The sequence below is a fragment of the Bombina bombina genome, chromosome 3 (genome assembly GCF_027579735.1).
Source record: "Bombina bombina isolate aBomBom1 chromosome 3, aBomBom1.pri, whole genome shotgun sequence".
Taxonomy (NCBI): Eukaryota; Metazoa; Chordata; class Amphibia; order Anura; family Bombinatoridae; genus Bombina; species Bombina bombina.
In genome coordinates this window covers 995,904,674-995,918,344 of record NC_069501.1, presented here as the reverse complement: position 1 = coordinate 995,918,344, position 13,671 = coordinate 995,904,674, and the positions used below count along the sequence as shown (strand labels likewise).

General features: G+C 38.3%; 1 protein-coding gene across 2 annotated transcripts in view; it reads left to right on the top strand.

Moving 5' to 3' along the window:
* The window catches only part of LOC128654285 (signal transducer and activator of transcription 1-alpha/beta), a 507,532-nt gene that overhangs the window by 239,332 nt on the left and 254,529 nt on the right, over positions 1–13,671 (top strand). For both annotated transcript variants that reach the window (XM_053708137.1, XM_053708138.1), the window contains exon 9: positions 2,609–2,767. In XM_053708137.1, coding sequence (XP_053564112.1) covers positions 2,609–2,767 — 159 coding nt within the window. The remainder of the gene's footprint in view (positions 1–2,608; positions 2,768–13,671) is intronic.

Below are 13,671 nucleotides of genomic sequence, written 5' to 3'. Positions count from 1 at the left end.
TACAATGCTCTATTGGCTTGGCCTCAGTTGACCTCAGCCCAGTTTATCAGGTTCCAGTCAGACAACATAACCTCTGTGTCTTACATCAATCACCAGGGAGGAACTTGGAGTTCTTTAGCCATGAAGGCGGTTACTCGGATTCTTCAGTGGGCAGAGACCCACAATTGCTGTCTATCTGCCATCCATTCCAGGAGTAGACAACTGGGAAGCTGATTTTCTGAGCAGTCCTCAAATGGGGGGGGTGGGGGGTGCCGGAGTTAGATCTGATGGCGTCCTGTCAGAACACCAAGCTTGCAAGGTACGGTTCAAGGTCAAGAGATCCACAGGCCCTTCTCATAGATGCTCTGGCTTTTCCTTGGGTTTTCAGGTTGGCATACCGGTTTTCTCCATTTGCTCTACTTCCACAAGTCATTGCTCATATCAAACAGGAGAGGGCATCAGTGATTCTAATATCCCCTGCGTGGCCTTGCAGGATCTGGTTTGCAGACCTAGTGGAGATGTCATCTCTCTCACCTTGGAGACCACCTCCCTTCCTTCATCCAAATCTCGTTTCTCTGAAGCTGACTGCTTGGAGATTGAATGCTTAATTCTGTCTAAGGGTCGGTCATTGTGACCATGATTCAGGCTTGCAAGCCGGTTACTAGAAAGATTTACCATAAGATATAGTGTAAATATCTTTATTGGTGTGAATCCAAAGGCTACTCTTGGAGTAGGGTTAGGATTCCTAGGATTGTCTTTTCTCCAGGAAGGTCTGGTAAAGGGATTGTCAGTCAGTTCTCTGAAGGGTCAGATTTCTGCTTTATCTATTTTGTTACACAAGTGTCTTGCAGATGTGCCAGATGTTTAATCCTTTTGTCAGGCTCTGGTAAGAATCAGGCCTGTTTTTAAGTCTGTTGCTCCTCCTTGGAGCCTTAACCTTGTTCTTAAAGTTTTGCAGTAGGCTCCGTTTAAACCATTGCATTCTGTAGATATCAAGTTGTTATTTTGGAAGGTTTTGTTTCTTATTGCTATTTCTTCTGCTCGTAGAGTCTCGGAACTCTCAGCTTTGCAGTGTGATTCGCCTTATCTTCCATGCTGATAAGGCGGGACTTCGTACTAAGTTGGGTTTTCTTCCTAAAGTGGTTTCGGACAGAAATATTAATCAGGAAATTGTTGTTCCTTCTCTATGTCCTAATCTTTCTTCTCATAAGGAACATTTGTTGCACAACCTGGACATTGTGCATGCTCTAAAATTATACCTACAGGCAACTAAGGATTTTCGTCAGTCTTCTGCCCTGTTTGTTTGTTTCGCTGGAAAACGTAAAGGTCAGAAAGCTACTGTTACTTATTTCTCTCTGGTTGAGAAGTATGATCTGTTTTGCTTGTGAGATTGCTGAACAGCAGCCTCCCGAGAGAATAACAGCTCATTCCACTAGGGCTATCTTGTCTTCTTGGGCTTTCAAAAATGAAGCTTCTGTGGAGCAGATTTGCAAGGCTGCAACTCAGTCCTCTCTGCATACTTTTTCAAAATTTTACAAATTTGATACTTTTTCCTCGACTAAGGCTTCTTTTGGGAGAAAGGTTCTTCAAGTGGTGGTGCCTTCTATTTAGGTCTGCCTGTCTTGTGTTCCCTCCCTAGTCATCTGTGTGCTCTAGCTTGGGTATTGTTTCCCACTAGTAATTGAATGACGTCGTAGACTCACCATATTTTAGGAAAGAAAACAAAATTTATGCTTACCTGATAAATTTCTTTCTTTCTGGATATGTCCACGACCCCACCCTGTTTTTTAAGACACTTATTTTTTACTAAACCTCAGGCACCTCTACACCTTTGTGTTATTCCTATTTCCATTTCCCTTCAGTCGAATGACTGGGGATTATGGGTAGGGGAGTGACACTTAATAGCTTTGCTGTGGTGCTCTTTGCATCCTACTGCTGGCCAGGAGTGATATTCCCACTAGTAATTGATTACTTAATTTTGTTTTTTAATGCTCCTGAAAAGGTATACAATCCACAGGAATCCACTTCTAAACAAAAATGGATGTAATTCTGCTATGAGGCAACCCTTAAGCTATGTCAATCTCAGTGATGTATATTTCTGTTGATATATAAGATTTTACTGCGTTTACTTTTGAATATATTGTATTTTAAAAGGTTTTTCTGAATCTGTGTTTTCTGTTTTTGTACATGCTATTGTATTTGTTTATTTTTCTTAGTACATGCTATTATGGTGAACCAAGAATAATGGAAATTAATTCATATCAGTAATTTTCACATATTTTCTCATTTCCCCTAAACAGTTCTACCCAAGCATCCCTTGTGCATCCTACCCTTGTATATATGAGTTGTCTGCTCTCAGTCCTCAGTTATTTCTCTCATCTGTGGCTGGTTTTACCTTTTTCTCTTCCACTCTCCTGCTGTTTAACTGAATGTTGATTTTTGTCAACAAAACTTTTGTGCAAGCTACTAAAGACCGTTGAAGGCCTCTCTTAGAATGCAAGAAACTAATATACCATCTATATTAACTCCATACCAAGTGATATGTTGAAGAAACCAATGTACTGGCAAGTCTAATATTGTTTGCATGTTTTTTTCCCTTGTCTTATTATTTTTTTTCTGTATCATGCAGGATAACAAAGACAGTTGAGGCATTCTTCCAGCTACGACATATTCTGGATTTTCTTGTTCAGCTTGCTTGTATGGTTACTTACGCCAATGACCCCTTAAAAACAGACCCACGTCTCCTGATTGAAAGACTGGATGAATTGCTGCATTGTTTGCTGAAACGGTAAGTTGTTTTTTAAGGTCCACAACCCTTTCCATTAGCAGTACTCTTTTATACTTTATGTCTTCAGATTTATAACCGGACTGTAGCTAGAATAGTAGGGTTACTTGTCATGCAATAACTTTGTTTACCTTTTTCTCATGTGACAACTTTTTGTGTAATTGTTTGCTGCATCGTGGTGTTTTACATAGTTTTTGATGTGTTTTATGTACTATGTAATTATCTCCTCTTAGGTGTGTTTTTTGCTTTAAATAGTAACCAGTGGCCATTATAGAACCTGATATTTGGGGGGGGGGGCTAACAAAGGTGGTGAAAAAGTTGAAAGAGAGGACACATAATATATGGAACCCTTCACAGCTCAATGGGGTACTACATGTGTGTTTGTATGTACAAAGCACCTCCGTAGAACCACCACTGATAGAGCTCTATGAACCCTGTTTATTGATTGTTGCAGAGATTTAACTAGGGTGTTTTTGTTTTTGCGTTGATTGACCTTGCATTGTCTCTTTTCCTTTGTACCTTGTTTGACTATTTGAACTATGGCTTTCTGACCTGGGTTGTTTTGGCATTATCTGCTCTTTTGGTGCCACACCTTGCTATCTTTTGTCAATGACTCCTGACCAGTTCCTGTTACTACTTCTGCTGTTCCGCTGTTACTAAACTACTCTATCCAGAGGCCAAAGGTTGGTCCAGTAATAGGGCGCACCACAGAGACGATCAATTTCAGGTAAAAGTTACTATTAGTTTATTTAGGCACAGCGTTAAAAACATGTAGCAGAGCTCACAGGCCCAGCAGACTCACAGATAAAAACAACACAGGTGTGTCAGGTAGTCAAGCAGACATGTTTTGTGAGCATGCTCACTTGTTCACTGCATATGGAACTAGTCTGACACACCTTTACTTATACCACTGATTTAAAGACACAGTATAATTTATGTAGTGGTAAAGTTAACAATGGACCATTAAATGTATACTTTAATTTATAGACTCGATAGTTTCAAAATGAATGTAATAACAAGTCAGACATTGGCTTATAGCTATCCACAAACTATATAAGTAATAGTAATTATTGCAAATAACGCTAAAATAACAGCTTCTAGAATAATTAGCAACTTCAAACAATTTGAAATATATAAATCTATCATACATAATGACTATAAGGTACTGTCACATGTTTATATAAGGAATACTTGAAGCTATATGTAGCTATAATAATGGAGAATAATATATATTCCACTACAGCTATATAAATTTTGTTTTACATGATATGAAAGAAATGTACATAAAAATTATCCTAATTTAAAGCCATGGATATTAGAAACAAAACGTCATAAAGTATGTGTAGACCCTATTTATTAAGGGGGAAGGAATGCTTGGAGACAATATGTGATTACATGCAAAGAAGAAATGCAATTATTAAGTAAATAAATCAAGGTCCCTTCTCATATTTAAACCTTGAGGGTTACTTGTCTTGAGTGAAAAAATCCAGTAGACCTCTCTTTTATTTAATTTATCTTCCCTGTTGCCCCCTCTTCTCCAATGGGGTACAAGATCAATTCCCTGTAAAGTTAAACTTGACATATCTGAGTTATGAAGACTTTTAAAATGTCTAGATATTGGAGTGTCTGATTTATCATCCTTCCCAGACCGTAAATGTTCTAAGAACCTGTCTTTGATGGGACGCTTCGTTTTACCTACATACTGATAATTGCAAATTTTGCATGTTAAAAGATAAACCACATGAGTGGTATTGCAATTAATGTAAAAATTAATCTTGTGATCATTTTGTGTTGTGCTGGAATGAAAAGTGTCACCCTCTAAGACATGGTCACAGGTTGTAGAATTTCTTCTCCTACATTTATAAAAGCCTTTCTTTCCTCTTAGCCAGTTAGTATTAGTTTTATTCATCATATCAGAAGGTAATAGATGATTTGCTAGAGTTTTGCCCCTCTTGGGTATGAAATTAATTCCCTGCTGCACTATCTCCTTCAGGATAGGATCTGTGTACAAAATGGGAACACTCTCCCTTATTATATCACAGATTTTATAGTAGTCTGTACTATAGGTAGTTATAAATTTTGGTGCTGTATTCATGGATTGCCTGTTTTCTTTCTCTCTGTATTTAAGGAAATGCTCCCTGGGTATATCCTTTATACTCTCTTTGGCTGCATCCAGAATATTATCAGTGTAGCCTCTTTGTTTCAATCTTTTGGTGATTATCTTGCTATTTTCCTCATATTGTTCTTCATTTGTACAGTTTCTCCTTGCCCTGATGTACTCTCCCTTTGGGATGCCCCTAAGTACGTGTTTGGGATGGCAAGATTTAAATGACAGGAGAGTATTGCCTGCAGTAGGCTTTCTATAAAGGCTAGTTTCAATTCTGTTCTCAGACATATTGGCAGACATCTTTAAATCTAGGAAGTTGATGGTTTCTGCACTGTTCTCTCCCACAAATCTAATTCCATCAGCATTATGTTTCAAAAACTCACAAAAGGAATCTGCTTCAGATTCACTTCCCTCAAATATAAAGAACAGGTCATCAATATACCTATAGAAATGCTTGATTCTATTCCTGAAGGGATTTCTCTCTCCAAAGACGTGGAACAGCTCCCACCACCCCATAAAGAGGTTGGCATAGGAGGGGGCAAACTTAGCCCCCATTGCTGTTCCACGCCTTTGGAGAAAGAACTCAGTGCCAAACATAAAAAAAATATGCGTTAAGAGATATTCAATGGCTCTTAGGATAAAAGTTTTAGTGGCTGAATCATATTCACTATATGAATCAAGGAAAAATTCTATAGCAACCATACCCTTGTTGTTTTGTATACAGGTGTAGAGAGAGGTGACATCCACCACTAGAAATCTGTAACTAGGTTCCCATCTCACTTTGTCTAATTTAGTTAGAATTGCAGTTGTGTCTTGTATGTAGGTTAGAAGTCCTTTAACTAAAGGTTGTAAAAAGTGTCTATCAGATCACTCAAAGGTTCATTCAGGGAACCAATCCCTGCGATAATGGGACGCCCTGGAGGACACACACGGTTTTTGTGTATTTTTGGGAAATAATGGAAGATGGGGGCCACTGGATGAAAAGGTATAAGTGCATCTTTAGTAGCAGCACTGATTATATTATTATGTTTAGCAAACAGAACAATACCTACCAATTAATTTTTGTATAACTTTGTGGGATTAGTCTGTAGTTTGCTGTATACCTCTTTATCGTCCAGTTGCCTCTTAGCTTCCATTATATAGTCTGTTTTGTTAAGGATGACTACATTACCCCCTTTGTCTGAGGGTCTAATGAGGATTGAATCATTATCAGACAGACTTTTCAACGCATGTTTTTCACTAGATGTCAAATTAGAAGAGTTATTAGTTTTCTTTGAATTTTTTTCACTAAGCGCAGTAAGTTTTTCCTCAATTGTTTTTTGAAAAATGTCCAAAGCTTTAGGACGTTGGTCTATATTACATCCTGCCACCCAGCCTCTCTTGACTGTTGAAAATTCCAGTGCTTAAAGTGCTCACACTTGCACCTTGGACTTTCTTACTCTCATCGTATTAATTTATTATTGGAAGCTTGGTGGTTTTCTCATACAGATGCTTAGAACGGGAGAGGAATTCTTGGCAAATCTCAACATTTATTTATTGAATCAGGCGCCAGTTGCTTTTGTTTGGGAGCAAGGTGTGATCCCTTCATTCCAAGAGGCATATGGCCTCTGAAAGAAAAACTCTTTCAAAGCAATTGCCTAGAACTTCTGACTGGCTCTTTTATAGTCCTTTCTTTTTCTGATGTACTGTATTGTGAGTATCTCATTATGAAAGATTTTATGCAAGGTATGTAGACAGGAGCATTTCTGTGAAGGCAGAGCACTTTTCAGGACTTGCAAATTATATTGCAGATTAGGGCTCATGTTAAGTAAAAGATTCCAGCAATTGGAGGGTGTCCTTTTTCTTTACCTTCTTTTTATCGTGTATAGCCAAAACCTTATCTTTGTCCATATTGTATCCATATCTTCACTCTGAACCTTCTTTTCTTTCGTACAGGTGGTGAGCGTTCACAGTCCATTACTGGGAATTACTTTTTCTGACCACTAGGAGAAGGCAAATATTCCCAAACTACATGAGCCCTATAACCCCCTCCCACCTCAATGATAACTAGGCTTGTCTTTGCCTTCGCTAGAGGTAGTTGAAGAATGAAGGTGCTCCAGATGTTTTACTATGACAGGGGTTCTCAGACTGAGTTGAGGCCCATTTACCCCTGAGAGTGCTGCTGTTTGACAGAGGGATGTATTGGAAATATTTGGTAGTGGCACAATTAGACTTTATGGGAGTTAGTACAGGTGTTGCAGGGACATGTCCTTTGCCTCCTACTTTTGATACGTTGGAATATCCCTATTTAATTTCCTCTGCTGATATGTTTTAGCACTGGTTTTGCATTCTACTAGATTCTATTTTATCTCCCACTAGATGGGTGCCTATGGGTAAGCAGTGTTCTCAAAATTACCAAAAAAGAAGAAAAGAGCAATGATATAAAAAATTTGCTAAAGTGTGACACAGGTTGCACTAGAAAAAATATTTCTTTCCTAAGACATGGAGAGTCCACAACGTCATTTCAATAACTAGTGGAATATTCACTCCTGGCCAGCAGGAGGAGGCAAAGAACAACACAGCAAAGCTGTTAAGTGTTACTTTCCTTACCCATAACCCCCAGTCATTCTCTTAGCCTCTGTCAATGGAGGAGGGGAAGTTTGGTGTCTGAAGATATTGATTCCTTTTTTGGGTACTTTTCCCTGCAAGCAAGGATTCGGGTTTAGCTGTGTCCACGTCAATCTCTTGAGTAAGAGTAGTGGTGGCTTTAAAGCAGTTAGAAACCTGAGCAAGGACCACCTCACTACTTTCTAACATATTTGCTGCCCTTGGTGTTGAAGCCAGAGTTGGTTACTCTGTACTTTCTTTTTCTACAGGTCTCTGTCAGGAGAATGTGTCCTTTCATGCCTTGTGAGCTGTCTTTCTGCCGGACAGCTGGATTGCAGGTAAATGCCTTGTCTTCTAGGTCTTGGAGACTTGCACTTAAGAGGATTATCTGCATTATTTATTTGTGATATGCTTAAAGGGACAGTCTACACCAGAATTTTTATTGTTTTAAAAGATAGATAATCCCTTTATTACCCATTCCACAGTTTTGCATAACCATCCCAGTTATATTAATATATGTTTAACCTCTGTGATTACCTTATATCTAAGCCTCTGCAGACTGCTCCCTTATCTCAATGCTTTTGACAGACATGCAGTTTAGCCAATCAGTGCAGACTCCTAAATAACTCCATGGGAGTGCGCACAATGTTATCTATATGACACACATGAACTAGTACTGTCTAACTGTGAAAAACTTTCAAAATGCTCTGAGCTAAGAGGCGGTTTTCAACTGTTAAGAAATCAGTTTGAGCCTACCTAGGTTTAGCTCTTCAAAAATACCACCAAGGGAACAAATCAAATTTAATGATAAAAGTCAATTGGAAAGTTGTTTAAAATGTCATGCCCTATCTGAATCATTAAAGTTTAATTTTGACTAAACTGTCTCTTTAATCCTTAATGAAGGATTTTATTAGGGCAGTGTACAGGCACAAAAAAAACGTATTATATAACAGGAGACTTAGGGGTTCATTTTCCTTTATGGGTTTGAAGGAGTTAACCTAAAATTTGTGGTTCATTTTATTTTTGGACTCTGTTGGGGGTCCTATTGGGGCTTCTGCCTGTGTTTTATACACTTTCTTAGATCAAGAGGGAGACGGGTAGATTTTTAAACTGATTGTTAAGTGAGGGTTTAGACCAAGCGTCCGGGATATGACCTCTAGCTTTGTACAAAGGCCTCCTAGCCGGCCAGATGAAAAGTGAATAAATAGTAGTGTGATGTGCAAAGCCCCTGCAAAGGCTGAGGTAACTAGAGTGATGTCTGTCCCTGAACAGGATATAGTGGTCCTTGAGACTAGTGAGATGTAGTTAAATGAAATTTAATACAATACAAGTGCACAATAAATGCAATAAAATCAAACGATGCAGTTAAAACAATCCAAAAATCAAATCAACATGATAAAAATACAAATACAGAAATATCAATTATGGATCCATACACCTAGATTTAGTTCTGCGTTAGCCTTAAAAAGCAGCGTTAAGGGGTCCTAACGCTGCTTTTTAACGCCCGCTGGTATTACGAGTCAGGTAGGTACAGGTGTACTGCTCACTTTTCTTCTGCGACTTTTGGATACAGCAAATCCCCTTACGTCAATTGCGTATCCTATCTTTTCTATGGGATTTGCTTAATGCCGGTATTACGAGTCTTGGAAGAAGTGAGAAGTACAGCCTCTACCGCCAAGACTCCTACCGCCTAAAAATGTCAGTAGTTAAGAGTTTTATGGGCTAACGCCGAAACATAAAGTTGTTAACTACCGTGCTACAAAGTACACTAACACCCATAAACTACCTATGAACCCCTAAACCGAGGCCCCCCCACATCGCAAACACTATAATAAAATTATTTAACCCCTAATCTGCCGACCGGACATCGCCGCCACCTACATTCTACCTATGAACCCCTAATCTGCTGCCCCTAACATCGCTGACACCTATATTATATTTATTAACCCCTAATCTGCCTCCCCCAACGTCGCCGCCACCTACCTATACTTATTAACCCCTAATCTGCCGACTGGAAATCGCCGCCACTATAATAAATGTATTAACCCCTAAACCGCCGCACTCCCGCCCCGCAAACACTATAATAAAGAGTATTAACCCCTAATATGCCCTCCCTAACATCGCCACCACCTACCTACAATTATTAACCCCTAATCTCCCGCTTCCAACGCCGCCGCTACTATAATAAAGTTATTAACCCCTAAACCTAAGTCTAACCCTAACACCCCCCCTAAGTTAAATATAATTTAAATAAAACAAACTAAATTTAGTATAATTAAATAAATTATTCCTATTTAAAACTAAATACTTACCTATAAAATAAACCCTAATATAGCTACAATATAACTAATAGTTACATTATAGCTATTTTAGGATTTATTTTTATTTTACTTGCAACTTTGTATTTATTTTAACTAGGTACAATAGTTATTAAATAGTTTTTAACTATTTAATAACTACCTAGCTAAAATAAAGACAAAATTACCTGTAAAATAAATCCTAACCTAAGTTACAATTACACTACTCTATAATTAAATTAATTAACTAAACTACCTACAATTAAATACAATTAAATTAACTAAACTATAGTACAAAAACAAACACTAAATTACAGAAAATAAAAAAAAATTACAAGAAGTTTTAACTAATTACACCTAATCTAAGCCCCCTAATAAAATAAAAAAGCCCCCCAAAATAATAAAATGCCCTACCCTATCCTAAATTACAAAGTAATCAGCTCTTTTACCAGCCCTTAAAATGGCTTTTTGCGGGGCATTGCCCCAAAGTAATCAGCTCTTTTACCTGTAAATAAAAATACAATACCTCCCCAACATTACAACCCACCACCCACATACCCCTACTCTAAAACCCACCCAAACCCCCCTTAAAAAAACTAACACTAACCCCCTGAAGATCTCCCTACCTTGAGTCGTCTTCACCCAGCCGAGCAGAATTCTTCATCCAAGCGGGGCAGAAGAGGTCCTCTATCCGGTTGAAGTCTTCATCCAAGCGGCATCTTCTATCTTCGTCCATCCGGAGCGGAGCGGCAGCATCCTGAAGACCTCCGACGCAGAACATCCATCCTGGCCGACGACTTCCCGACGAATGACGGTTCCTTTAAATGATGTCATCCAAGATGGCGTCCCTTGAATTCAGATTGGCTGATAGGATTCTATCAGCCAATTGGAATTAAGGTAGGAAAAATCTGATTGGCTGATGTAATCAGCCAATCGTATTGAAGTTAAATCCGATTGGCTGATTGGATCAGCCAATAGAATGCGAGGTCAATTCTATTGGCTGATCCAATCAGCCAATCGGATTGAACTTCAATCCGATTGGCTAATTACATCAGCCAATCGGATTTTTCCCACCTTAATTCCGATTGGCTGATAGAATCCTATCAGCCAATCGGAATTCGAGGGACGCCATCTTGGATGACGTCATTTAAAGGAACCATCATTCGTCGGGAAGTCGTCGGCCAGGATGGATGTTCCGCGTTGTAGGTCTTCAGGATGCTGCCGCTCCGGATGGATGAAGATAGAAGATGCCGCTTGGATGAAGACTTCAACCGGATGGAAGACCTCTTCTGCCCCGCTTGGATGAAGAATTCTGCTCGGCTGGGTGAAGACGACTCAAGGTAGGGAGATCTTCAGGGGGTTAGTGTTAGTTTTTTATTTAAGGGGGGTTTGGGTGGGTTTTAGATTAGGGGTATGTGGGTGGTGGGTTGTAATGTTGGGGGGGTATTGTACATTGGGGCAATGCCTCGCAAAAAGCCCTTTTAAGGGCTGGTAAAAGAGCTAATTACTTTGTAATTTAGGATAGGGTAGGGCATTTTATTATTTTTGGGGGCTTTTTTATTTTATTAGGGGGCTTAGATTAGGTGTAATTAGATTAAAAATCTTGTAATATTTTTTTATTTTTTGTAATTTAGTGTTTGTTTTTTTTTGTAATATAGTTTAGTTGATTTAATTGTATTTGATTTTAGATCATTGTAGGTAATTTATTTAATTAATTTATTGATAGTGTAGTGTTAGGTGTATTTGTAACTTAGGTTAGGATTTATTTTACAGGTAATTTTGTAATTATTTTAACTAGGTAGCTATTAAATAGTTATTAACTATTTAATAGCTATTGTACCTAGTTAAAATAAATACAAAGTTGCCTGTAAATAAATATAAATCCTAAAATAGATACAATGTAACTATTAGTTATATTGTAGCTATATTAGGGTTTATTTTATAGGTAAGTATTTAGTTTTAAATAGGAATAATTTATTTAATTATAGTAAATTTATTTCGTTTTATTTAAATTATATTTAATTTAGGGGGGCAGGAGATTAGGGGTTAATAATTGTAGGTAGGTGGCGGCGATGTTAGGGAGGGCAGATTAGGGGTTAATAAAATGTATTATAGCGTTTGCGAGGCGGGAGTGTGGCGGTTTAGGGGTTAATACATTTATTATAGTGGCAGCGATGTCCGGTCGGCAGATTAGGGGTTAATAAGTGTAGGTAGGTGGCGGCGACGTTGGGGGGCAGATTAGGGGTTAATAAATATAATGTAGGTGTCGGCGATATTAGGGACAGCAGATTAGGGGTTCATAGGGATAATGTAGGTGGCGGCGGTGTCCGGAGCTGCAGATTAGGGGTTAATAATAAAATGCAGGTGTCAGCGATAGCGGGGGTGGCAGATTAGGGGTTAATAAGTGTAAGGTTAGGGGTGTTTAGACTCGGGGTTAATGTTAGGGTGTTAGATGTAGACTTAGAAAGTGTTTCGCCATAGGAAACAATGGGGCTGCGTTAGGAGCTGAACGCTGCTTTTTTGCAAGTGTTTAGGTTTTTTTTCAGCCAGCTCAGCCCCATTGTTTCCTATGGGGATATCGTGCACGAGCACGTTTTTCCAGCCTACCGCTACCGTAAGCAATGCTGGTATTGAGGGTTGAAGTGGAGCTAAATTTTGCTCAACGCTCACTTTTCTGAGGCTAACGCAGCCATTCAGATAACTCATAATACCAGCGTTGGCTTAAGGGTGCGCTTGAAAAAAAAGGAGCATTAGAGCCGCAGGTTTTTACAGACAAAACTCTAAATCTAGCCGACTATGTCTAAAACAAAAAAATGGGTAAACATAAGTAGATAAATATGATTATGAATGAAATGAGTGGCTGGGATCAAATAGTGTCCAAATGAAAATCCAATGTTAATGTCCGATTAAAGGAGAGAATGGTGTCCAAAGTGAGTGATAATGAATGTGTCCAAATAAGTGAGTCAATTAATCAATCCAAACTCCAATATTGGTGTGAAAAATAAATATGAAAAAGTGTGAAAAAATAAAAATAAAAATATAAAAGAATAAAGTAAAAGATATATTTGAAAAAATTCCAAAAAGTGAAAGTCTGTGTGCTTACACAAAATAATATGTGGTGCTCCTCCAATAGGATCCTAGTAGTGCTGTGTGTCCTTCTATCTGGTTCTGTGTGTCCTATAAAAAATAAAAATCATGGTGTAGAACGTACATAAAGAGTAGGGAATATTAAAAATATGCTTACCAGCTATGTCGACGCGTTTCGGCCCTTACAAGGCCTTTTTCAAGACAATCTTTCACACTTTTTCATATTTATTTTTCACACCAATATTGGAGTTTGGATTGATTAATTGACTCACTTGATATTTGAACACATTCATTATCACTCACTTTGGACACCATTCTCTCCTTTAATCGGACATTAACATTTGATTTTTAAACTGATTGTGTCAGTTTACTGTTCTGGTCTAACATGGCTTCAGAAACGTGAACTTTTACTTTTGATGCACAGTTTCTGTTCAGCCGATCACATGGCTCCTTCTCTTCCACTCTCAGATCTGATCAGAGCGGCGTCGGCTGTGAGACGTGCAGTTTTATTCATGGCAAGATTTTCTTATTCCGATGGGGCAGGTAGGGCACCTCAGTCTTCTGATGTCCTTATTAAGGGGTACGTTTTTGAGCGCAAATTCGCTCTGAGTAAATTTAAAGTGACAGTGTCAATTTAAAATAAAAAAATAAAAAGATTTTATTTTTTATTGTCATTCCTCAATCTCTGGTTTAATATATGGACATGGAGAAGGATCATGTTCTTATGGACAAGTGTTTGTTGTGTCTAGAGACCCAAATTGTGTTACCTATGCAATTTTGTTCCTCATGTCTAGATAAAACATTAAAATGTGAAGATAAATTTCTTTTTT